We start from the raw sequence: 27,830 nt of genomic DNA, 5'->3' as shown, positions 1-27,830 counted from the left end.
TACTACCCCACTTCTCTCCTCCCTTCTCTCTCTCCCTACCACTCTTCTCCCCCAACCTTATACAATATACAGCATTAAAACCTTCATCAAATATAACTGATCTATAGAAAGGAATGTATGATATGAAGAAAGACGATGAGTGTATTTTTGTAACTGGAGTAAATCTTTTTTTAAAAAATAAATAAATGAAATGAAATGAAATGAAATGAAATGAAATGTTCCATGGGGGTGGGGGCTGGGGAAATAATAATACAAGTAATGTACCTAGTAGTACAACTACTTCAATGAACACAGTATAACAGAAAAATCAAAATTGCCAACACTACATAGCCCCAAACAAAAACAACCCACGACAAACAGGTTACTGCGACCAAACAGCTAACTGAGATTCAGATAAGCTCAGCAGAGTAAGGATGCTTCATCAAACGGCCATTTATTCTCTCCCATATAACTGAAAAGTTGTCATTCAAGAAAGTACAAAGTTTTGCATTTGGGATTTTGTTGGGGGAAATGGCACTAATCTCTTCTGTTCTTTAGTAGGTCAGTTACGGTTTTGTTTCTGATGCTTTTAAGGATAAAACTCAGTTCCCTTTTGTCTACCTAATGGTCCCCAAAGAAAAACATCAGTATCTGGGGATAGTCCAACTGCTCCTGCACTTCAATTGGACTTGGATTGGCCTCGTTGCTCCAGATATCAACAATGGAGAGAGGTTCATGAGGACGTTTAGGCTTCTGCTAACCAGAAACACAATTTGTGCTGCCTTCTCACTTAGCATCCTAATACAGTCATACCTTGAGTTGAATGTGCTTCAGGTTGAGTGCTTTCAGGTTGCGCTCCATGGCAACCCGGAAGTAACGGAGCATATTACTTCCGGGTTTTGCCTCTCGCGCATGCGCCGACGCTCAAAATGATGTCACGCACATGCACAGAAGTGGCAAAACGTGAACCACGCATGCACAGATGCACTGTCGCGTCGTACGTTCCATCTCAATTTGGGCTCAGACCTTGTGCATTCCATAACAATGCACGGAATCAAATAAGTATAAATAAAAGATAAAATTGTAAAAGGAAGTAATGATAAATGATGAAAGTGAATGCATAAAGGTGCTGGAATAGCTTTTCAGAGAAGCCCTACACAGCCATATCTCTCTTATAATTTGATGGACTTGTTAATGAAGATCTCCATTTCACTGACATGGACTTGTGTAAATCAACCTTGTCTTTCAATGCTTAATGTGGTTCAAAGAGCAATAGAACCTCAGCAGCTAAAGCCTCATTTGCAAGAAATGAGGGTCCCTTCAGAAGGTCCTGCATTTTCAAGAATTTGCTTCAAAGTCCACAAACAGCTGCAGTTGAATACACTCTTCTTAAATGTTTAATGAATCATGATATACTTGACCCTATGAATAACATATATAATAATTGTCTTCCTCTGCCCAATTCTGTATGATGGAAATTCTTCCAGGGAAGGAGCAATCTTCTGGGGTCATCTCCACTCCATAAATGTATACCACTTTAATATTCATAACTCCCTCCAAAGAGTCCTGGGATATATAGATTGTTGCTTGTTTAGGAGCCCCCTCTGTTCAAAGTCTCTAACACAGAGATAAGCCATAGGATACTCACATGTGCTAATAGAAGTTCAGGTTTATGATACAACCCAACCAGCTGACTTGTCCATTGGATTTATACAGTAGCAATAATACCTAGACTTAGCTTAGTCATCATCATCATCATCATCATCATCATCATCATCACATGGTCTTTCAGAAGCAATACATGAACCAAAATGCACCATCTTTCAAAATTCAACCTTATCTGAGATTTGCAATGTGGTTCTCCAGCCAAGCATAGGTCCCTGCAACATCCTCCTTCTTAGAAAGAAGTGACAAGTTGGGTGTCTAAAGCCTCCCAACTTGCCCACCCCACCCCACCATCCACAGCAGGAGGAGGAAGGTGTGGTGATGGCCATATTGCTCTGGTCAGGCAGTGACTGAATCACGTGCCAGTGCATGGTTATGTTCTATGCTACACATCCTGGTGTCTCTCCTTCTGAGGGACCAGGAGTATCTCTAGCCATCTAAACTTGAATGTTGCTGCTCAGCATCCTCCTTTTGCCTCTGATCTTAGGTCAAGAAACACTCTCCAAGATTCAGAATGTTTAACTTCAGCTTTGGGTATGATGGAGCATGTAAAACAACACTGTCCTTCCCTGGAGAGCAAGAAGCTTGCTTTCTTTGGTCAAATCTTGCCCCCCCCATCCTGACTGTATGCACTCATGTCATGTAGCCAAATGGTCAAGGAAAATTATGTGGAAATACAGGTGTCTATAGCCTCACAAGTAACCCAACTCAGGGAAGGAGCTTTCCAGACACCCATGTACAGCCCACGTCTTCAGCGCCTGCATGAGCTGGGTGTCGGGAGCACCTTTTCCGACCTTCCGATTACAGGAACGCAGGAACAGCAGCACAGCATTCCCGAGGAATAGGTCCTGGTGCAGTGGACTCACATTTGCTCATGTGAGCACCTCAAAAGCAGCAGAGTAACGGAAGCAAAGCTGTGGAGGTTTTGTTGCATACCTAATTTATTTCTACTGATTAAACAAATAAAAGAACATAACAAACATGTACGAGAGATACAGCTCTCTCATGCTGCCATCTTGTCTCTAGACGGATCAAAGAAAACCCAACACAGTACTAGGGACAGAAGTCTGTAAGAATAGTTCCTCCCCCTCCTTTCTCACAGACAGAAAGCAAAACAAACATGATCTGGTGATCCTTGCAATGGGAGGGATGAAAATATTGACAGGAGCATCCCCAGCAGCAGGAGGAAGTTGTGGTGATGGCCATATTTCACTGGTCAGGTGGTGACTCATTCACATGCTATTGCATGATTATGTGCTCTGCCTTATATCCAAGTGTGAGAAAGAGACACAATCACTTCCTCTCCTTCCTAGGGATTAGGACTATCTCCAGCCACATATCTTGAACATTGCTGCTATCCATCCTCCTTCTTCCTCTCATCTTTGGTCAACGAACATTCCTAAAGAGTCTGAGTGTTTTACTTCAGCTATGGGTATTAAGGAACACCCAACACAACTTGCTTTCCTTGCTCACGGATACTTCCCACTGCATGGAAATACCCCCCTTATGTCTGTTGAAAACCCTTGAAAGAACCGAAACAACCAATTTCTATAAGCTTTTTTTCAAAGGCCTCCATAAAGACATAGAAGGAGCCCCAGTGGATCAGATCAAAGACTCATCTACTTAAGCTACCTGCTCTCACAAAATCCAGCCAGATACCCCAATGAGAAGCAACAAGCAAGACCCAAGCGCAACAACAGGCATCCTGCCTGTGACAGGGGAGGCAAGAACATAGCCCTCAAGCTATAAGCCGTTGATAACCTTGTTCTCAATAACCGAATCCTGCAGGAATTAATTCCACAGGTTAACTATGCACTGTGTGGAAAAGTACTTCCTTTTCTCTGTCCTGACTCTTCCTACATTCATCTGCATGGGACTTCCATGAGTTCCATAGTTATGAGGCAGTGTGGTGTAGGGATCAGGGTGTTTGTATGAGGGCCAAGGAGACCAGGGTTTAAGTTCCCACTTGAAGTCCAAACTTCTAGTATTATTACTGGGAGGGAGAAAAACTTTTTCCTATCCATATTATCCACACCATTCATGAATTTATAAACCTGTATCATGTCCTTTGGGACATGAGTTGGGACGCGGGTGGCGCTGTGGGTTAAACCACAGAGCCTAGGACTTGCTGATCAGAAGGTCGGTGGTTCGAAACCCCGCGACAGGGTAAGCTCCCATGGCTCGGTCCCTGCTCCTGCCAACCTAGCAGTTCGAAAGCACTTCAAAGTGCAAGTAGGTAAATAGGTACCGCTCTGGCGGGAAGGTAAACAGCATTTCCGTGTGCTGCTCTGGTTCGCCAGAAGCGGCTTAGTCATGCTGGCCACATGACCTGGAAGCTGTACGCCGGCTCCCTCGGCCAATAAAGCGAGATGAGCGCCGCAACCCCAGAGTCAGCCACGACTGGACCTAATGGTCAGGGGTCCCTTTACCTATCATGTCCTGCCTTGCTAGTCTTGATTCATCATAGCTGTTCTATACTTTCTTGGACTTGATTGAAGTTGGTGTTTGCTCAAGTTTAGCAGGGCCCAAAATGGCAGCCCCATCTGTTAGTTCTCACAAACATGCTTTGCTCTGGCTTTGCAGCTGCCCATTGAGTCACTCACTGATTTCAGGAAGTAGCACAGGAGCTGAAACTTCTTAACATTATAATTATCAAAATCATGGTGATTTATTTATCTAGTCCAGGGACTTCCCCAACGATGGCCTTTGACTCCACAAATAACATAAACATCAGAATCACAGGCAGAATGAGGTAGCTTCTTGTCACAAGCCTGTAAGGACTGGGTCATAAATATCAGAAACCTGACTTAAGAGATTTGGGGCAGGCAGGGCTCCTATCTGTGGCAGGTTTCCTTTTTCCACCTTTGCTTCTGAAGCTACTGTAGGAGACCAGCTGCACTACTAATGTCACTGCTATCACAAGAGTGTTTGACTTCTGCACGCATAGCCAGGATGCTATTACTGATGCTGCTATTTCTGCTGCTAATGCCCCATGGAGCCAGTGGGATGCTGAAAGCAAAATGTCCATTAAATCTGAAAAAGGATCAGGATCCGTTGAATTATTACAGGACAGGAGACCACCTCATTAGTGGGGTCATAATCAGACTAGGTGTTGGAATTTCCTATTCTGACTTTTCCCGGCGCCCCAGAAACAATTTTGTGCGGTAATTGGCTTTTAAATTACCTATCCTGCATTCACAATAGTTGTTATTTGCAAGAGACAGCACCTAATTTCTGGCCATCTCATATAAAATCTTCTGCCTCCTTTGCCCCTTTATTGCCTTTGGGAAAAGATTTGGGAACTGAGAATCAGCATCCAAGTACCTAGTGACCCCCTGGTGTCCTGCAAACAGGGAGGTTAATTCTGAACCCTTTCCCTGTTTTGACCTTCAGTTTAATTAATACAAAGGCAGCATCCAGAGCACAGTTGATCGTCTCACACCCATTCTGAATAGCGCCATTTAATGATAATACATTATGGGGCAATTTGGTTTCTAAAAATATTTTTTATGAAGAAAGGGCATTTTTAAATTAAATGCCATTGCACAACGTCACCCCCACATACGGTACCTATTCCCAGCAGAACTGCCTAACTTAAGTATCCTAAAGGTTTTGCATGTACTAAATCCACTGTGCAATTAATTTTTTTGGGTTTAATGGGAGTTTAAAAATCAGGATGCAAGTAAGGAGACCACCTCTTTCCCTCCAAACTCTCTTGAATGGTCCTACTGTGGTGGTGGAACTTGCCCTACTTCAGATGGAAAATGCTTTGGGGTGGAAGGAGGAAAATATTGGGGGGGGGGCGTTTTCACTGAGGTTCAGTTGTAAGGAAAATAAGAAGCATCCTTATTTTCATCTGAGAAATGTTGGGGGGTATGCATTCCCTTATTCTGAGCTTCTAGTTAATGCACAGGTGTCACACAAGGACACTGCTTATCTAACTACCTAGCCAGCAGTTGTTTGCATTCTATGGGTCTTAGTTGACTCTGTCCTTAAAACCTCTGTAATTTTGTTGCCAGTTCTCTTCAGACAAACTGACTGCTATCTCTCTCTTTCATATCTTCTCATCCTGTAGATAGTTATTCCAATCTAATTCATCTAAGCTACATTCACCTAATTCACCTAAATGCTACTTCTTTCCTTGTTGGAGCACCTGGACAAGATTCTGCTCCTTCCTAGATGCAGACTTTGACCCCTTAGATGTAAAACTAACAGGATCTTGTTATGTTCTTATAGAACAAGGAGTACGTTATTTTGTTTTCATTTAATAATAATAATAATAATAATAAATTTTATTTATATCCCGCCCTCCCCAGCCGAAGCCGGGCTCAGGGCGGCTAACAACAATCAAATAATCAAACAATCAAACAATCAAATAAACCAACATTCTAAAAATATTTCATTATAAAAATTAATTAAAATCAAGTTGATGGCAACCATTAAGCAAAAGTCTGTGCAGGTTGCCAGAGGAGGGAGTCAGGCTGCGCCCTGACCAAAGGCCTGGTGGAACAACTCTGTCTTGCAGGCCCTGCGGAAAGATGTCAGGTCCCGCAGGGCCCTAGTCTCTTGTGACAGAGCGTTCCACCAGATTGGAGCCGCAGCCGAGAAGGCCCTGGCTCTAGTTGACGCCAGCCTAACCTCTCTGAGGCCTGGGACCTTCAGGATGTTTTTATTTGCAGACCGTAGGTTTCTTTGTGGGGCATACCAGGAGAGGCGGTCCCGTAGGTACGAGGGTCCTAGGCCGTATAGGGCTTTAAAGGTTAAAACCAGCACCTTAAACCTGATCCTGTACTCCACCGGGAGCCAGTGCAGCTGATATAGCACCGGATGAATGTGGTCTCGCAGCGAAGACCCCATAAGGAGTCTCGCCGCGGCATTCTGCACCCGCTGGAGTTTCTGGGTCGTCTCAAGGGCAGCCCCACGTAGAGCGAGTTACAATAATCCAGTCTGGAGGTGACCGTCGCATGGATCACAGTGGCTAGGTCAGGGCGAGAAAGATAAGGGGCCAACTGCTTAGCTTGGCGGAGATGAAAAAATGCCGCCTTTGTTATAGCTGTAATCTGCGCCTCCATAGAGAGGGAGGTATCGAAGATTACACCCAAACTCTTAACGGACGGTGCTGGCACTAACTGCACCCCCGCAAGAGATGGGAGTTGCCCCCTCAATCCCATATCGTCCCGTCCCAGCCAGAGGACCTCTGTCTTCGAAGGATTTAACTTCAACCGGCTCCCACGTAACCATCCGGCCACAGCCTCCAGGCATCTGGTCAGTGTGTCTGGGGCCGAGTCAGGATGGCCATCCATCAACAGATAGAGTTGGGTGTCATCGGCATACTGATGGCAACCCAGCCCAAAACTCCGGACAAGCTGGGCGAGGGGGCGCATAAAGATGTTAAAAAGCATCGGGGAGAGAATCGCACCCTGAGGCACTCCACACACCAAGGAGTGGCGCGATGACAATTCCCCCCCAAGCGCCACCCTCTGTCCCCGACCAGAGAGAAACGAGCGCAGCCATTGGAGGACTGTGCCCTGGATCCCCACGTCGGCAAGGCGATCGACCATGTCGAAGGCTGCTGACAGGTCTAGAAGAATCAGCAGCCCTGACCCGCCTCGATCCAGCTGCCATGGATCGTGGGAGGCTGAATGGATAGTGGGAGGCTGAAACAATTGTTTGTTTATTCATTTATTTGCAGTCCATCACCAATTAACACCTCACCAATCCTGTCCACCTTGTTTGCCATCCAGGAGATCAACCAGCATCCTAAGCTTTCACCCAATGTCACCCTGGGCTATAGCATCTATGAGGCTGCTTTTGATGCCAGAACAGCTGCTGATGCCCTGCTAGACAGTATTCAAATATATAGTTGTGGAAGACAGAAGGACGTGTTGGCTGTTTTTGAAGCAACTTCTTCTGAAATCTCCAGCCAGATTTCAAGCATGTTGGGCATCTACAGGTAGGACTTTCATGGGGAGAGGAGACCAGCTATATTTCATTCCTCTTTGCTGTCTCTCCAGATGTTTCTCAGTTACAAAGCCAACCATTCCTTTTTTTATATATATATAATTTTTATTATTTTTCCAACATAAATTAAAACACAATACAACTGACAATACATAAACAAACAAACAAATAAACACGTATAATTTCATAACCTCTTTTTCCTAAACCTTATTTCAACGACTTCCCCATACCTCCCTTTTCTGCATCCCTATTTTAAACTTTTTCAGCAACCCCTAATTTCAGTTACTTATAATTCACTTTCTTTAATCCTTTTTCTCTTACCCAATTATTTATCACTGCGATTCTGTTTTACATTACCCATTACTCTGGTTTCTCTTCAGATCGTATAAATCTTTCGCCTTTTACAAAGCCAACCATTCCTGACCATCAGTCATTTTTTAATGTATTTTAATCTTTGTTGGAAGCCGCCCAGAGTGGCTGGGGAAACTCAGACAGATGGGCGGGGTACAAATTATTATTATTATTATTATTATTATTATTATTATTATTATTATTATTGATGGGAGTTGTAGTTCAGCAACATCCTGAGCCTGAGTGAGACCATAGAACAAACGTCACATTTTAAGAAAGCTGAAACTGATTTAGAAAGACCTCAGCCTCTTCCTCTCCCCCTTCTCGGACTGGCAATAAGAAGTATTTTAGGTAGGTTAGTCTAAGAGATTGTGACTGTCCCAGGGTTACCCATTGAGCTTCATGGAAAGGTGGGGATGCAAACCCTGTTCTCCAAGGTCATAGTCCAACAATCAAATCACTATGCCATTAAGTAGTGTCTTATTTAAAAGTAGCCCCTTGCTCCTATGCACTTCTTGTTTCTCAGGCAGCCTGTGGCAGTCTGGCAGCTAACTGAGCATGGAGGTTCACATGCCTGTGTAGCTGCTTAGCTTCTGCCTCTCATTCTGTGCAATAGCCCATTCTGCATCAAGCAAGAGGGTGGGGTGCCATGACTCCTGAAGGCCCCAGATGCCTCGCTCCAGCTCAATTCCCATTGGAGCCACGTCCTATTCTGAACAGCATCCCCCTAACCAAGACAGGGCATGCTTCCCAGAGGCATTTGGTTAGCCACTGGACAAGATGGGCTTTGACCTGATAATGTGACAGGTCCCCTCTTGTGCATCACTGAAAACAAGACACCAATCCTTTTTTACTAGATCAGTTATGACTCCAGCGCTCATAATCTTAAGGACAGAACTCAGTTTCCTTTTATCTACCGGATAGTCCCAAGGGAAGAAACTCAGTACATGGGGATTGTCAAGTTGCTGCTCCATTTTGGATGGACATGGAGGGGCCACTAGGTGGCGCATCGGAAGATGGCTGACAATAACATCTCTCCGACCCACATGAGGTAATTTGGAGGCTATGATGGGGGTAATTAGCCTCCTTAACCCCCCCAGGATTGTGGGGGGGACGGCCCTTGCCTGCTGTGCCCTATACCACCCCCGAATTTGTGGGGGTGGGGGCACTAGGCACAAAGCCCTCCTGTGGGATTCCGGCACTCCTGGACGCCGTCCCTGATTCGCGCCGCTAGTTGCAAGCATCTTCAAAAGAAACAATTTGGACGAGATAAATTGCACATGCTTCAAGGAAAAAGGGGAGTAAAGACTGCTGACAGAAGAGATCTCTGATAACAAGACAATAATAAAATATGAGAATATACGTCAAGATACGGTATGACTGAGGGGGGGGGAAACCTGCCTTCCTTTTTCTTATGTGATTTAACAAGAATCCCCTCCCCTAATGAGTCAGAAACTAAGGACTTAAGCTGTGGATTTAAGGCTGTGTGGAGATAAACTTTCGAACCAAAGCAATGTTTCAAGATGAAGCTGGAAAGCTAAGAGTTTTGGAATGATGCAGTTAAAAATGCCGTCGCCATTTTGGGAGGCATTGTTGGAGATCTTGGGTCTGGGAGGAGAAAGAGAGAAATAGAGTTGTTTACATATCGTGGATCAACTTCTCGGTGGGACTTAAGAGCGACAAATGCCAAATTTATGATGGAAAGAGCGATGCTATCTACGAAGGAGATATATGGAAACCATCTGGACTTAGTGGAGGAACGGGAAATCCACACAGGATTATTATTTTGCTTATCGGCTTAAGGAGACTAACAGAAGAGATCGTAAAGGAAAAATAGAAATTATATGAACAAGATATGATGTGGAAACACCAAGATAAGACTGGATAGAATTATGAATTTTGTGTGGACTGATTGGGACTGATTTGGATATTAACGCAGTAATAAGAAGATGATCCGAATCCCCCTTTGGATCTTGAAGTATGGGTTCCCCCAACAAAATTTAAAAATTTGGCTTTGTAATTTGGAATTTATGTGATGTGATTTAATTTGATGTGATTGGCCAGTTAATAAAAATTATTAAAAAAAACAAAACATTTTGGATGGACATGGGTCGGTCTCTTCGTACCAGACAATGACAATGGAGAAAAGTTCCTGGCTGCTTTTACACCTCTGATGATCCGTAGTGGGGTTTGTGTTGCTTTCTTGAAAAAAATTCCATTTTTGCAGGCACACGAAATGTCATCCTTACATTGCAAGCCATCTGTCCTAATACAAGTCAAGGTATTCATTTACTATGGGGACTCTGATCATGGAATTTATATAATCAAACATGCACAAAGAATTCATGAACTGAGGAATTCTCACGGGTTAGTCTGGATCACAACAGATCTTCCGAGCGTTGATGAGATGTTGTTTGGTGATGTGGCTTCCTACCAGCCTGCTCAAGGCTCTTTGTCCTTTGTAATGAATACCCAAAAAAGAACAGAACATGCCTACCATACTCTACTTTCATCTGTAGCTACATCTGAACAGTTTTGGTGGAGAGCATTTAATTGTTCATGCACAAATGATGTTATGTGGAGTCTCCTTCTTTTTTTTTTTTTTAATAATATTTTTATTGAACAATTTTTGATATAACAAAAACAGAACATACATAAACAAACATCAAACAATAATAAAACATAAAAACAAATACCATTTCATAACCCAATTTATAAACCTTACTTCCTCGACCTCCCCTTACTTCCCGTTTCTGTATTCCAAGTTCTTATGGTTGTTCAACGAAATCTTACCTTATTTTATTATAAATTTATAATATTCACCCTTGTTCTCTTCATCATAACCCTTACTGATAGTAACCATTTATTTTAATCCAACATCATTCTAACTGTCACCAATTTTATAATGTTTCTTTAAATACTCCTTAAACTTTTTCCATTCTTCTTCCGCCGCTTCTCTTCCCTGGTCTCGGATTCTGCTCGTCATCTCCGCCAAATTCATATAGTCCATCACCTTCATCTGCCATTCTTCCAGTGTGGGTATATCCTGTGTCTTCCAGTACTTTGCAATGAGTATTCTAGCTGCTGTTGTAGCATACATGAAAAAGGTTATATCTGTCTTTAACACCCCCTGGCCGACAATACCCAAGAGAAAGGCCTCTGGTTTCTTGGTAAAGGTATATTTAAATACCTTTTTCAATTCATTGTAAATCATTTCCCAGAATGCCTTAATCTTCGGGCACGTCCACCAGAGGTGAAAAAAGGTACCTTCCTTTTCTTTACATTTCCAACATTTATTATCAGGCAAGTGATAGATCTTTGCAAGCTTGACTGGGGTTATGTACCACCTATAAATCATTTTCATTATATTTTCTCTTAAGGCGTTACACGCCGTGAACTTCAACCCGGTGGTCCACAACTTTTCCCAATCAGCAAACATAATGTTATGACCAATGTCCTGTGCCCATTTAATCATACTTGATTTTACCGTTTCATCTTCTGTATTCCATTTCAGCAGCAAGTCATACATTTTTGACAAATTCTTAGTACTGGATTCTAACAGCTCAGTCTCTAGTTTTGATTTTTCCACCTGGAAGCCTATTTTCCTGTCTAGTTTATACACTTCATTTATTTGGTGATAATGTAACCAATCTCTCACCTTCTCTTTTAATTTTTCAAAGCTCTGTAGTCTCAGTTTGTCCCCTTCCTTTTCCAAAATTTCCCAATATCTTGGCCATTTCGACTCCATATTTAACTTTTTAACTGCCTTAGCTTCCATTGGTGATAACCATCTTGGAGTCTTATTTTCCAGCAAGTCCTTATATCTAACCCAGACATTCAGCAGTGCTTTTCTGACAATATGATTTTTGAAACTTTTATGCGCTTTAACCTTGTCATACCACAAATATGCATGCCACCCAAAAATGTTATTAAATCCTTCCAAATCCAAAATGTCTGTGTTTTCAAGAAGCAGCCATTCTTTTAGCCAGCAGAAAGCTGCCGCTTCATAGTACAATTTAAAGTCTGGCAGGGCAAACCCTCCTCTTTTCTTTGAATCCGTTAATATCTTAAATTTTATTCTGGGCTTCTTGCCCTGCCAGACAAATTTAGATATATCTTTCTGCCACTTCTTGAAACAGTCCATTTTATCCATTATTTGTAATGTTTGAAACAAAAACAACATTCTTGGCAAAACATTCATCTTTATAGCTGCAATTCGACCTAACAAGGAAAGCTTCAAATTTGACCATATTTCTAAATCTTTTTTCACTTCTGTCCAAGTTTTTTCATAATTGTCTTTAAATAAATTCACATTCTTAGCTGTCATATTCACACCCAAATATTTTACTTTTTTAACCACAGTCAACCCCGTCTCATTCTGAAACCTTTCTTTTTCAATCTGTGTTAAATTTTTCTCCAATACCTTAGTCTTTAACTTATTCAATTTAAATCCTGCCAGTTGACCAAACTCTTGGATTATTTCCAAAACTCTTTTCGTGCTAGCTTCTGGCTCCTGTAATGTAAGTACCAGGTCATCTGCAAATGCTCTCAATTTATATTGTTTGGCTCCGACCTGAATGCCTTTAACCAACTGGTCCCTCCTGATCATATTAAGCAAAACCTCAAGGACCGAAATAAAAAGTAATGGGGAAATAGGGCACCCCTGTCGTGTCCCTTTTTCAATCTTAAACTCTTCTGTTACAACATTATTTACAATTAATTTTGCTTTCTGTTCAGAATATATTGCACCTATACCATTTTCAAACCCTTGGCCTACCCCCATCCCCCGGAGGTTCTTCAGCATAAAACTCCAAGAAATGTTGTCGAAGGCTTTCTCAGCATCCACAAATATCAAAACGGCCTTAGTGTTTATGTTCACTTCCAACTTCTCCAAAATGTCAATTATGTTCCTTACATTGTCCGACAAATGCCTTTTCGGGAGAAAGCCCGCCTGGTCCCCATGAATCTCCTCCATCAAAACTCTTTTCAGTCTCTTTGCTAAAACATCAGCAAAGATTTTGTAATCCACATTTAGTAAGGAGATGGGTCGGTAGTTCTTAAGTTGGGTCTTTTCAGTCTCTGTCTTTGGTATAAGTGTAATATAGGCCTCTCTCCACGTATCAGGTGCCCTTTTCCCCTTCATGATCTCGTTGCAGACTTCCTTCAAAGGTTGTATAAGTCCTTCCTTCAACACTTTGTAATATTTGGAAGTCAGTCCATCTGGTCCAGGTGATTTGCCCAACGTCATATTTTGAATGGCATCTTCTATTTCTTGAGCTGTTATTTCCTGATTCAAAATTATCTTACTTTCCTGCGAGATCTTTTTCAGCCCATTTTTCTCGAGGAATTGTTGTATATCTGTTTCATTCTGCGGCCCTTGTGTATACAGTTGTCTAAAGTAGTTCTGAAAGCAATTTCTAATTTCTGCTGGGTTGCATATGTTCTTTCCTTCCACTTCTAGGTTTGTAACCGTGTTGAGTTTTTGTCTCTTCTTTATTTGCCAGGCCAATAACTTGCCACATTTATCTGCCGATTCAAAAAACTTCTGTCTCATTTGTTTAATTTTCCATTCTATTTCCTGATTCGTCAGTTCCATATATTGTGTTTGGTAGAATTTAATTTCTCTTAATATCTCTTGCGATTTTGGCTTCACTCTTAGTTTCCTTTCCCCTTCTTTTATCTTATCCAGAATTTTCTCCTTTCTCTCATTTTGCTTTCTTCTCTTTAATGTGTTTTGTTGTATCAGAAATCCTCTCATCACGGCTTTACTTGCGTCCCAAATTATTCTTTTTTCTACTTTAGTCCTTAGATTAATTTCAAAATAATCTTTCAGAGTTTTTTGGGCCTTTTTACAAATCTCCTCGTCTCTAAATAGAATGTCATTCATTCTCCATCTAAAAGAACCAGTTGTCGTTTGTTTCATCACCATCTTTACTGCATTATGGTCGGAGAGAGTTTTTGGGCAGATTTCCACTTTTTTTATACTCGACGCCATATTGCTAGTCACCCAGATTTGGTCAATCCGAGTCCATGTCATTTTGGCTTCAGAAAAGAAGGTTCCCTCTCTCTCTAATGGGTGTTTTGTTCTCCAAATATCTATCAAGTCCATATTGTCAGTCATTTCAAAGAAAGTTTTTGGTAGTCTTCCATCTTTTGTCACAACCTGTCTTTGTGCTTTATCCATATTTGTTGAAACCACTCCATTCATATCTCCCATCATGATTAGTTTATAATCCATATAGTCCGTTAAAGTTTCATGCAACTTCTTGAAAAATTCTGCTTTCCCTTCATTTGGTGCGTATACTCCCAGTATCAAAAATTTTTCTCCTTGGTATTGAATTTCAATTGCCAAATACCTTCCTTGATCATCTTTAAAAATTTGTTTCGGCTGCAAATTTTCCTTTACGTAGATCACCACTCCTCTCTTTTTTACTTTGTCTGAAGATATAAATTCTTGTCCTAATCTCTTATTTATTAACAATTTTCTGTGTACTCTTGTTACATGGGTCTCTTGTAGGCAAATCAAGTCCAGATGATCTTTCTTTAAAACATGGAATATATTTTTTCTTTTTCGGGGGTTGTTTAGACCATTACAATTCCAAGTTAGAAGTTGCAAAGCCATGATGGGGTTATTTAATTCCTCCTACAGCTCCCAATTGTTGTTCGTCCTTTGTCGGTGGTTCTGTATCTTTGTCCAATCTTGAAGGATGTCCTTCTCCTGGATGGGTCTCTTTCTGTAGGTCTTCTTCGTGTTCCTCCAAGAACTTGTCTTTATCACTCACTGTCTTTATTCTTCTTTTCTTCCCCTTATATTTAAAAGACAAGCCTTGGGGGAACTCCCACCTGAATGGTATGTAGTTCCTTCTCAGCAAAATCACCAGGTCCTTGTAATGTCCTCTTGCGTCCAAAATATTTTTCGGGATATCCTTAAAAATCTCAATGTAAAAATCTTCAATTCGAAGGGTTGTTTGGTAATGCAGGTTCAATATCTTATCTCGTTCCTCCTTTGATCTCAGAGTTATTAAACAGTCTCTGGGTCTATTCTTCTTCTGCCTTGCTCCCAATCTGAATGCACTTTCTATTTTAAATTGTTCTTTATCCAGCTCCTGCTTCCAAAAGTCGGAAAATTCTTTTGTCAGGTAGTCCACCAGGTTATCTTCTTCCTTTTCCGGCACAAGCCTAATCCTAAGGTTCCTCTCCTTGCGTTGCATATCTTGCATTGAGAGTGCCAGTTCATATTCATTAAGTTTCTTAAACACTGGTGGAAATTTTCCCTCCGCAGCAGTTGCAATTTCTTTAGCTTCCTCAGCTATTTTTCTTGTTGTGGATGATTCTTCCAATAATTTCCCAATTGCTTCTGCGTTTGAATTCACTTTGTTCCCGAGGTCAGTTATGCTTTTTGTATTTGAGTCAATTTTCCCAGAGATTTCTTCAATTTTTTTATTTGTTTCAGCAACTTGTACTTTAGTTTCTGCACCTTGCTTTTTTAATTCCTCTAGAGAGTCACTTATCTTCTCCAGTACCCTAGCAAAGGATTCATCTGAAGACATTATTTTCACTTTTGCCTTTGGTATAGCTGTAATTCCCGAGGCTCCTGATACAGAAGCCCTTCTTTGCATAGAAGAGTCAACTTTGTATTGTCTGCCAGATCTCAAGGTTGTTTCTTGTGAATCCTCTTTCTTGTGATGTTTCTCTTTACCATCTGCCATAACAAAGTCTTTCACTCAAGGTCATACCCACGCTCTAGAGCTGTCAGACAAAAAGTTCTCAGATTTAAAATTCCACTTGTTGCTGAAACAATTTGTAAGTCCTCTAGAGGGCGTACAATCAAGTCCTTACTTCCAAATTATTCTCCCACTCTCCATAAATCAAACAAAAGTCATGGTAGTTCTTTCCAATTATTCTTTCTCTTTCTAAAAAAAAATCCAAATCAGTAAAGTCCTGCAAAGTAGCTGTACTGTGCAACAAAGTAAATGTTTCAAGTTGAGAGTAACCAAAGTCAGTTAATTAAAGATACTTCTTTACCTTCTTGTATCCTCAGTCCTAAGCCGGTTCCTTTTCTCCGGCAGTTCTTTACTTGGTGGTGGATTTCTTAGCTCTCACGGCTCCCCTCTCAATCGGTTACGGCTGTAATGTCTTTCGCTTTGATCTTTCTACAGGACGGAAAGCAGACTTCCTTTTTGGTGCTTGTCCGTCTCGGTGTCCAATTTCTTCAATTTTAGTGTCAAATTAAATTTTAACGTTCAATCCTACTCACGGATAGACGTTCCTTTTAATCCAAATTCATTGGAAGAAGTCAGCGCTCTCCGCTAATGGCGACGCGGCTTCGCTTCGCAGATTGGGTGAAGACGACTCTCAGCACCGCTCCAACACTCCCTCCGCTGATCCGCAGCCTTTAAAAAGGCTATTTCACAGCGTCGGGGGGGCGCAAAGGTGCCCGCCGAGTCTCCAGTTCACAGGCTATGTGCCTGTGATTTTTTAGGGTCCCCGCTCCGCCGTAGCTGACAGGACCCAAACCCACGAAGCAGATCTCTCCCGGAGCTCCGGGAGAAATCCGCCATTAAGCGCTGGCGCTAACCCGGAAGTTCTGTGGAGTCTCCTTCTTTGGAGGTCTTTAAGCAGAGGCTTGACAACCATATGTCAGGAGTGCTCTGATGGTGTTTCCTGCTTGGCAGGGGGTTGGACTTGATGGCCCTTGTGGTCTCTTCCAACTCTATGATTCTATGATTCTATGATTATGTCCATGGAAGGTTGGACAAGATGCACAGAAAAGGAACACCAGGAGACTTTGCCCCAGGAGGTGATTGAGGCAATCTGGGCCCAAGACCACTATAGCATTTACTACATTGTCCAACTTGTGGCTCAGGTCTTAAATGCTGCATATTCATCCAGATCCAAATGGATGTTAATGGTAGGGAGAGGAGACAGATTGGAACTTGAAAGGCTGCAGCCATGGCAGGTCTGTCCTCTCCCCTTTTTGCAAATACGTTGTCCATCTGTGGAATTGTTTTAGAGTCTATATCTTTTATAGTTTATCACATTGTAATTGTTTAATAGGTTTAGGTTTTGTATGCCTCGTCTTTAAGGAGCATTCTCTCACATACAGCTTAATTAATTAATTAATGAATATATTTATTTTATAAAATTTATATACTGCTATATTGTTGAAACAACTCAAATCTGTTTACAAAAAATGATCATTAACATTTTTTAAACCCTTATTTGAAATATATAGAAAGTTAAAATCGTGATAGATAAAAGCAAATTAAAAAGTATGCAAACTTTCAAGAGTTCCAAAGAGCTTTCTAATCCATGTCTTCTATATATGTTTATTAGAGTCTTATCCCCAAGAGGATTTAAAACCTGATAAAGGACCCGTTGTAATGACCAAAGGCCATAATATTTAGCTGATGTGAGGCCTCTACCTCTATGGCCCTGATTTAGAATAGTTCGCTCAAAAATGGTCAGAGGTCTGGTACCTTCCTCAATTATCAAAGGAAAATAATATTGCATCACACAAAATACCCAACTTCATGAAAAGATTTGCTCAATCATATGCTCAGAATAAACATTTTGATTAAGCATATATTTGATTACTTTGATCCATTATGGAATTTGCATATAAGCCTTCAGTTCACATCGGCAACCCTGATATCACGTTTCCTAAATGCTGGTGTTTTCTCTGCCATTCTAGCTTCACACTTTCTTGAAAGAAATTTGGCTTTCCAATTCATCCATAGGAGGGATGTATTCTGATCAGAATGGGGAGCTGACGGCCAACTTTGATATCGTGAACTGGGTCGTATTTCCCAATAAATCTCACAGCAGAAAGAAAGTTGGGAGCATCCAGGGACAGGCATCCTCCGACATAAAATTCTCCATTAAACCGGAAGCCATTGTGTGGCCGGGGAACTTCAGCAAGATCATTGCATTCATTCATTCATTTGTTTATTGCATTTATATCTCACTTTTTCTCTTTTGAGCTCAAAATACTATATCTGGTTTTCTGCCTCTTCCTTTATTCCCTGAAGCAACTCTGTGAAGTAAGTTAGGTTGGGAGGAAGTGATTGGCCCAAGGTCATCCAGGAAGCTTCATGGCTGAGTGGGCCTCCCAGGTTCTCATCCAACCCTCTAACCACTACACCACACTGGCTCTGGTTCCCTTGCCAAGACATCTGTTAAATTCTGATAATTTGCTGAGTGGGCCCATTTCAGGTTAACCCTCAGCTGGCCCCTCCCAGGGTGACTGTGTACACCGCTGCTATTTTCCTTGCCCTCTCTGTTTTGAACTGATACACACAGATACTCAGATGGAAAGGGGGAAAGAGAGGAGAGGCTGCCTTTACACTTGTCATTGCTCACCTACTCATAGATGAAAATGCATCAACAGGCAGGAGAAGCAGCAGCAGTGAAAAGGTACCCAAAGCACGGTAGTGTGGCCCTAGCTGGCATGGGGACTTTAGCAGCTGCCCATAATGCCAATTGCTGGGTGAAACTGCTGTGGTAGAACAAGACATGTGGGACAGGTATAATTGTGTTATATCACTCCTCCATTGCCCACAATCCAGTTCATCCTCCCCTTTCCATACAATATTTCCTTTCAAAGGAGGAGTTTTTAGTGGCTGCTACCCACAAGGGCCATGTTCTAGCTCCATCGTCAGTTGCTAGGAATTGCTAGTGGAGAGAGTGATTTAGAATATGATAGACAAAAATTCTCAAGCTTAACCCCCCCCCCCAAAAAAAACCCACCTTCAGATACCTTCAAAGAACCAAGCCCTGTCCTTTCAGCCACTGATTAATTGCAGCCCATTGCCATATGTCCGTCAAGGAGACCTCTTGATTAATGCCAATATACCAAATTATACAGAAAACAAACACAAATCATGCCGGAGACAGGGGCTCATCCATGGCAGGAACACACTCCCAGGCCACACCCATTCTGCCTTTCAAGTTGGCAGACATGGGCTTAAGTGGCAAAGCGGGACGTGGTGAGCTCCCCAGACCCCACTGGGGAACATTGCCAGGATTTTAGCCTCTTAAATCCTGGCTTTCCCCTGCCTGAACCTCCTTGCAGCCCATGGAGGGCCGTGAGAAGCGACCACCATTGACTCGTGATGAAAACAGGAAACCTACAGTTTATTTTTTATTTTTCCAAAACCAAAAAATAAAGACAAAGTTACAAGCTTCAAATTCAAAATCCATATTCATTTTCTCACATAAGCCTATTACATAAATTACCTAAATTAAAATATACATAATTACTATAATTTAATAATTATTCAGTTGATTCTATTTTTATTTTCTTGCTTACCCCTGCACGTTTTATGCATTGTCTATTAATATTTCAATTCCGGAACCATATTTTATTATGTATTCCTTCACTCCATCCCACTCTTTGATTATTCTCTGATTTGAGTGACCTCTAATAATTGCTGTCAATTTTACCATTTCTACAAACTCACAGAGTTTGTTTTGCCAGTCAAATAATGATGGGATTTCCCCCCCCTTTGAGTTCTTTGCGATCAGTATTCTGGCCGCTGCAGTTGCGTAAAGGAATACATTTTTCTTATCTCTGGGGATGTCATTAGATATTAGACCTAACAAAAATACCTCATGCTTTTTGGTAAAATAACTCTTAAATAATTTTTTCAGCTCCTCATATACCTCGTTCCACAATCCTTTTACAATTTTACATCCCCACCATGTATGGTAAAAAGTTCCCACCTCCCTCTTACATCTTAAACCCACAGTTTAAAAAGCCACACATCATTTAATTAGATAACCCTTTACCTTCCACAATGTATAAATCACATTCTATGTTTTAAAAATGAATCTTTCTGTTAGAAAAAAGATGGTTTTTCCACAATCTCACAAAATTTGGAAGTGTCACATTCTCATTTTTAAGCTGTTAAATCTGGCCACATATTTTTTTAAAGGAATCTTTAATTGAGCCTTTTTTTAGTTGGGGCCTTCAAATGATGTCTGTAATTTATGCTGGTCTCCTTTGATGTTCCTTCTCCTTGTTTTGTAGGTCGTGCCTCATTCAAGATGCACCAAAAGCTGTCGCCCAGGATATGCCAGAGTAGCTAAAGAAGGAGAGGCCGTTTGCTGCTATGAATGTGCTCCTTGTGCGGAAGGGACCATCTCCGTTCAGGAAGGTGGGTGACTCCAGAGGAAAGGGAGAGGCCTGCTGGATCAGGCCAAAGGCCCATCTAGTCCAACATCCTGTTCTCACAGTGTTGAACCATATGCCTATGAAAAGCCCACAAACAGGCCTGAGCCCAACAGCCATCAAGGGAAGGGAGCAGATATTTAAACCAATGTTCGTAACTGAAGGCTTTCTTCCAGATATCCACACTTTCTAAAATTAGAGGGATAGTGACTGGACAGTGAATCTCTTTGACTGTGGCATCCTGCCAGTGGAATGCCCCTCCCCGTGGATACTCCCCTGTAGCCAGCAGTGACGTCATCCTGACACCTGCTATTGGTGGTTTTAGTTTTCATTATAGAGGTACATGTTCTCCTGAATGTGGATGCTGTGGTTCTGTACTTCCTTTTTGGATTGTCACTTATTGTCAAATGTATTGCAACACAGACCGTTATGGATGTAAGAGCTTTGTTAGTGATACTGAAGTCAAGAGGACGTCGTCAAGATGGTATATAGATGGTATCTGACACCAAGTAAACTCGCCAAATGTACAATAAAATTTCCAATGTATGTTGGAAATGTTTAGGAAAAAAGGCTCTCTATATCATATGTGGTGGCAATGAAAGCATGCAAAAAAAGGGGTGTGTGTTATATGAGGAACTCAAAAAGATGTTTAAATTCACATTCCCTAATAGACCAGAAGCCTTATTGGTGGCAATAATAGGAGAAGATATACCTAAGAACACAAGGAACCTATTTTTATACGCAACTGTAGCTGCAAGGATAACGTACGCAGAAAAATTGAAAGAAAGGATTGTTTCGACAAAGAGAACTTGCAAAAGTTAATAGTGTTTGTTGAGTTAGCGAGCTTGATGGCCAAAATAAGAAATTAGGATGCAAAGAAAACAAGAGGCAAGTGGGAGCTTTTTGAATAATACTTTTTAAAAAGTGATATCAAGGTTGACTGGCAAGTAGGATAAGCCTATGAGCAGCAGTAGACAAGTTGAAGGAAAAGAAAAGGAAAATAATAAAGGGGGGGGGGGAGAAAATGTAAGGAGTTGTGGCAAACTAAGAATTTGAAATAGGATGTCAATGGAAGGTAAGTTGGGAAGTCTATGCAAGACTAAGGCAAGTCTTGTATGGATGTAATTTGTAAAATGGAAAATGAATAACTAAAATTAAAAAATATATATACATATAAATAAATTTTTAAAAATCACTTAACGCTTGTGAACTGGTGCCTCTCTCCATCCTTATTACCATTCCTGACATCCCCAACATCCCCAAATTATCCTAACATATGGGGACACAACGAGTTTTGGATGTATGAATGTTGTCAGTGGTACTGAAGTTCTTTTCCTTCTCCTCAGATGCAAAGCATTGCACCAAATGCCCAGAAGATCAGCATGCAAATCAAGCGCGAGACAAATGCGTCCCAAAGATTGTAACATTTCTCACTTATGAAGAGCCCTTGGGGATTGTCCTGGTGTCCTTTGCCCTCTTCTTGTCCTTGACCACTGGTGTTGTCCTGGGAATCTTTGTTAAGTACAAGGAAACTCCCATAGTCAAAGCTAACAATCGGGACTTATCCTATATCCTCCTCATCTCTCTCCTACTTTCCTTTTGGTCCTCCTTCCTGTTCATCGGCCGGCCAAGGAAAGTGACCTGCCTTCTCCGACAAACAGCATTCAGCATCATCTTCTCAGTTGCGGTCTCTTCTGTGTTGGCTAAAACCATCACTGTGGTGCTGGCCTTCCTGGCCACAAAGCCAGGGAACAAGGTGAGGAGATGGCTAGGGAAGAGCCTGACCAACTTCACTGTCCTTTCCTGTTGTGGTGTGCAAGTTGTCATCTGCACCATCTGGCTGGGAATCTCCCCACCCTTCCCAGACTCTGACATGCACTCCCAAGCTGGAGAGATCATCCTGCAATGCAATGAAGGATCTGTTGCCATGTTTTACATTGCCCTTGGCTACATGGGCTTTCTGGCTGCCATCTGCTTCACAGTGGCTTTCCTAGCCAGGAAGCTGCCTGGGGCCTTCAATGAGGCCAAGCTGATCACCTTCAGCATACTGGTCTTCTGCAGTGTTTGGGTGTCCTTTGTGCCCACCTACCTGAGCACCAAGGGAAAGTTCGTGGTAGCTGTGCAGGTCTTCTCTATGTTGGCCTCCAGTGCTGGGCTTCTGGGCTGCATCTTCATTCCCAAGTGCTACATTATCATATTCAGGCCCAATGTGAACACGAGAGCACATCTAACTACAAAAAGTGAAGGTGGTGTTTGATTCTTAGCTCCTTTAAAGATTCTTAGCTTCATACAAAATATAACCTTGTTAAGGTGGACACTACACTGGTTTGTGTCAGGACAATTGGAAACACTATTAAGTCATAGAATCATAGATGACCTGAGTATTTCCAATTGTCTTGCCACACACTTCCCCATCATCTGCACTTCCCAAACAACCGGTTTTAGAAACAAGATAGTAGCAATGCTAAACTAATGAGTTCAGGTGGGAAATTTTCAGAAGTGGTCAAATCACATCTTTCAAGACAACTACAGTGGTACCTTGGGTTAAGTACTTAATTCGTTCTGGAGGTCCGTACTTAACCTGAAACTGTTCTTAACCTGAAACTGTTCTTAACCTGAGGTACCACTTTAGCTAATGGGGCCTCCTGCTGCTGCCGTGCTGCCAGAGCACGATTTCTGTTCTCACCCTGAAGCAAAGTTCTTAACCTGCAGCACTATTTTTCGGTTAGCGGAGTCTGTAACATGAAGCATATGTAACCTGAAGCGTATGTAACCCGAGGTACCACTGTACTACTAACTACCCTCTTCTTTGGATCAAGAATTAAGCTGTGAAGGAAGCTGTGCTTTGTCAATAGTATTTTAATTGTAACACCTGTCATAATTAAGTAAAGCAATGAAAGTGAAGTAAGAGATACTAAGTTAAGCATTTTACCACCTGTTCCAGAAACTTGAACATCTGCCTGAAGTGTACCACTGATTTTTAGCTACTGAAGTTCAAGAAAAGCTGTGTATATACTATTGTCTTTAAGCCTATGACATCCTTATATTTTGTTTAAATAATAAGCCAACTTCTACCTAAAAGAACACATGTCCAGACCTAACTTGGTTTCACAAACTCTTTCTGTAAATAAAATTTTTCTTGTTTCATGAACTCCTTCCTTAGACTCTAAATCACTAAATTTTCATGAACAAAACTCCACTATAGGATAGCCTGTGAGAAACAGTAGTCATTCATTTAACTGGTATACTGTGAGGTGGGTCTGCTATATTTAATTGGACAACTCTGGGCAATTCCCCCCCCCCCTCAATAAGCTTAACAACTCCTGGCAATCTCCCCCCATTTCCTCAATTTGGAGTCAAAAAAATTGGGGGCGTGTTATACACAGGGGCATGTTCTACGCGGAAAAATACAGTACTTCTGCTGCTATTTCTGCTGCTATTGCCCCATGGAGTCAGTGGGATGCTGAAAGCAAAATGTCCATTAAAAATGAAAAAGGATCATGATCCACTGAATTATTACAGGCCAGGAGACCACCTCATTAGTGGGGTCATATATCAAGGAGGTGTTGTAATTTACAAACCTGAATTTTCCCAGCGCCCCATAAACAATGGTATGTGGTAAGTGACTGTATGTTACTCACCCTACATTCACAATTGCTGCTATTAGCTAAAGAAAGCACCTAATTTCTGGCCATCCCTAAAAATCCTTTCTCCCTCCTTTGCCCATCTCTTGACTATGAAATAAGTTTTGGGGATTGGGAGTCATCATCTCAGTGCCCACTGACCTCTTGGTATCCTGCAAACTGGGAGGTTAATTCTGAACCCTTTCCCTTTTTTGGCTTCAGCTTAATTTACAAAGGCAGCATCTAGAGAACAGCTGATCATCTCTGCTCCTGCTTCTTGGGTGTATTGGCAAACCTCTGCAATTTGTTCAGGTCCTGTTGAATCAAATTGTTGGCCCTGGTTTGGAATGAATCAGCTGGTATTCTGACACCTCTCATGTGGGTGTCAATGCCATTATAAGAGAACAAGGGAGATGTTCATGGTGAGCTCTGTCACCTCTTTTTCTAGAAAATTGTACTGGTCACAGCTATGAATCCAGTACAGCGGTACCTCTGGTTATGTACTTAATTCATTCTGGAGGTCCGTTCTTAACCTGAAACTGTTCTTAACCTGAAGCACCACTTTAGCTAATGGAGCTCCCGCTGCCACCGCACGATTTCTGTTCTCATCCTGAAGCAAAGTTCTTAACCCGAGGTACTATTTCTGGGTTAGCGGAGTCTGTAACCTGAAGCGTATGTAACCTGAAACGTATGTAACCCGAGGTACCACTGTACAGAGCAAGCATGTAACTACTGTATGTACCGTATTTTTCACTCCATAAGACACACTTTTTTCTTCCTAAAATGTAAGGGGAAATGTCTGTGCATCTTATGGAGCGAATGCGTGGTCCCTGGAGCCGAATTGCCCAGGGGCAAAAAGCAGATCATTATTTTTTTTTGAAAGAGGGAAGTGGGTGTTGAAACAAAGCCGCTGATCTTTTGCCGGCTGGGGAGAGAGATAAGGGATGCTAGAGATAAAGGAGGCTGCCTGGGAGTGGGGAGATAAAGACAGCAAACTTGCAAAGGGGGGGAAACAGGAAGACTAAAGCAATAAGGAGAGAAATTAGAAGAAAAGGAGGAGCAAAAAACTGCTCCAGCTAAGGAAAAGACACTAAGGCAAACAAGAGAGAAGGGAGTGTTGAAAGGAAATAGCTGATCAGTGGGATCGGAAGAGAGATAAGGGACGTTAGTGGAGGCTGCCTGGGAGGGGGGAGGTAAAAGCCCATGGATCCTTTACATTGGATCACCGCAAATTCTCCCAAATTCACCATCAGATCACATAGCATGTCCATGGCTATAGCCTGCACTAAAAAAATAACACATCCACTCTTTTCTTTTTTAAAAAATAATTTTTATTGAATGGTTTTATGTTACAAAAAACAATACAGCCATACTACCACTAAATATAATTAAGAAATAAAAAATTACATACATCGATATTTAGTTTGTTATTTGTTATTTACCATCTTATTTCCTCCCAAACATTGGATACAACAACACACATTTGTGCAGACACCCACACACCCACACCCACACAGAAAATGATAATAATGAAAGTAAATATTTTTCCCCTTTTATCTTCCAAAATCTTTTCTTCAACTTTGACTTCCTGTCAAGTCCCTTTGCATATGTTTTATCTTACATCCGAATCTTACATTCTGGTTTCTCTTCAGATCGTATAAATCTTTTGCCTTTAACACATCCACTGTTTCCTGGGCCTGCAATGGTGCAAAAATATAGTTACAAAGCACGGATCCACATGGATCCTCAGGATTTTTGCATTGGGTCACCCCAAATTCACCATCAGATCACATAGCAATGATCTGATGCAAAAACAGGGCTACAATGGTGCAAAAACGTGGTTACAAAGCACGGATCCACATGGATCCTCAGGATTTTTGCATTGGGTCATCCCAAATTCACCATCAGATCACATGTCTGTGGCCACAGCATGAACCACAAAAATCATACATCCACTGTTTCGTTCAGAATATTTTTTTTCTTGTTTTCCTCCTCTAAAAACTAGGTGCGTCTTATGGTCAGGTGCATCTTATGCAGCGAAAAATATTTATTTGACTTCTGGCGCAATTCACACATACTGCTCTGTCTACTGTTCTCCTTCCTAGCAACTACACAAGTGAAGGGAGTGGGGAAGGTCCACTTATTTTTTTTTCTATGGCAGAGCAGCTTCTTTCACTATGCTTGTGGTGTCAGCCAGAGCCATTGCCTAGATAAAGGGACTGGTTTGGCAAACTTGCTCATGTCTATCTGCTCATATACAGGACCCCAAGAATTGGAAGTAACTCAAGGCATTGTCAAGCTGAACACCCACCCACCCAAATGCATAACAATACCTAATGTACAAAAACATTAAATAATTATCCTATATTATATAAAGAGAGCCACTTAAAATATTAAGAGCATGATTTAACCCAAACCCACTAAAAGCCTGGAGACAAATGGTAGGTTTTCACCTGGTGCCTGGAAGAACAAACACTTGGGTCAAGACCCACCTTAGATGCTGCTGTCATAACAAATCTCTCTTCCTGTCTCCTAAATATTATTAGTAAGTAATAATGGATGGCTGAAAAGCATGCATAATTACACTGAAATGCCCCCTGTTGCGTTGATTTGATGATTTGGAAATATCTCACCCATTTCTGATTCTACCTATAGGTCTTTTTAAATGGGATCCTCCTTACTGAGGGTGCTGGTTGTGTGCGGGTCCCAAGGACAACCCCGCAGGGTTAAATATTGTCAGGGGCGTAGCTAGCCTTAGCTCCATACCCAGGGATGACGCCAGGCTGTTTGGGCCAATCGCGTGAGGTGGCGTGATTCCTGCACTCTGTAAATGAGGCAGCTTGACGTAATTTAGGCACTTGCCTCGTGTTGCCGGGCACCCGCCCTCCCTCCCTCCCTGATGTTAGGCAGTGTTGCTTTGGCCTTGCTTTGGATTGGGTCACCTATTTTGGAATAGGGGCTGGGTAGGATTTTTTTCCATTTGGCAGATTGGCTTTAGCCACTTAGTTTTTGCCTACCCCCTCAGCAATCGTCACAACTTGTAAGGTTTGGTGGTTAGGCATTGGCTTATTGGAATGTGGGGGAGGGGAGGTGCGGCCATCACCTGCCCCTCCAGGAATAGGGTATTCCAGTAAAGGAATCTGGGGGTCCTGGATCTCGTCCGAAGTCCGCTTGAGGGGCTACGGCCATGCCAGGGCCACAGGAACCCCGGGGTGAGCTTCGGTCGGTCTTCATCGATGTTACTCCCTAGTTTGGTGTTTTCAGACTACCAGCCAGAGAGGCGGGGAGTCAGTTATAGTCTGTTGCCAATGCCTAAGCCAATACCACTCCCTTTTTCTGTAATCAATAAAGTTGTGGCCTAAAATTTGCCCAATAACTTAAACTAAAATGTGTGTCTGTGTGAAGTTATTTATGGGGGGAGGGGTCTTGGGGCCTCAGAGCGAAAATGCATACATGATAATACCAGCCTTATGGAACACCTACAGCTACCCTGATTGAATTTGCAGTTTTATTTTGTAGCAAATAATGCGTTGAGACAAATTTGTTACTCATATCCTATATGTACTTTTCAAATTCTGTTGCAGCAAAGACAACAAAATTCTAATCCATGTAGTCTATGAAAAATTATGATGTAATAAATTTGGGCTGACAGGGAAGTAGGTAGGTAGCCGTGTTGGTCTGACACAGTCGAAATAAAATAATAATAATAAAAAAATGTCTAGTAGCACCTTAGAGACCAACTAAATTTGTTCTTGGTATAAACTATTGTGTGTCAACTGCTTTAAAAATGTTTTGCACCTTGTGCCATGTAAAGAACACCCCTGGCACCAAAATTCAAGGTGACTCTCCTGATATGCACAGCAGGAAATAAAGAGATACCAATGGGATGTGTTTCTTTTTATTCTGAAAAACAATGCACTAGCAAATTATTTGTAATACTATCTAATAAATTTTTATTTTCTTAATGAACAGCATTCATTATTACTAAATTGCGGTAAGGATTTCTTATTAAGAACTATACAAACAGTCTTCAGAAAAGAATTCATAAATAAGGTTTAGCAGGAGAAAAATGAACAGTG

At 41.7% G+C, this 27,830-nt stretch overlaps 1 protein-coding gene across 1 annotated transcript in view; it reads left to right on the top strand.

Moving 5' to 3' along the window:
• The window catches only part of LOC310758092 (vomeronasal type-2 receptor 26-like), a gene marked incomplete at both ends in the record, with an annotated part of 30,945 nt that extends 8,560 nt beyond the window's left edge, over nucleotides 1-22,385 (top strand). The window contains one exon of the mRNA XM_083604029.1: nucleotides 21,475-22,385. Coding sequence (XP_083460155.1) covers nucleotides 21,475-22,385 — 911 coding nt within the window. The remainder of the gene's footprint in view (nucleotides 1-21,474) is intronic.
• Between the last annotated feature and the right edge of the window lie 5,445 nt (nucleotides 22,386-27,830).

The sequence above is a fragment of the Podarcis filfolensis genome, assembly GCF_964270895.1.
Source record: "Podarcis filfolensis genome assembly, chromosome: 2".
Classification (NCBI taxonomy): Eukaryota; Metazoa; Chordata; class Lepidosauria; order Squamata; family Lacertidae; genus Podarcis; species Podarcis filfolensis.
The sequence above is the reverse complement of the archived record's forward strand: the minus strand, read 5'-3'. Positions and strand labels throughout refer to the sequence as shown.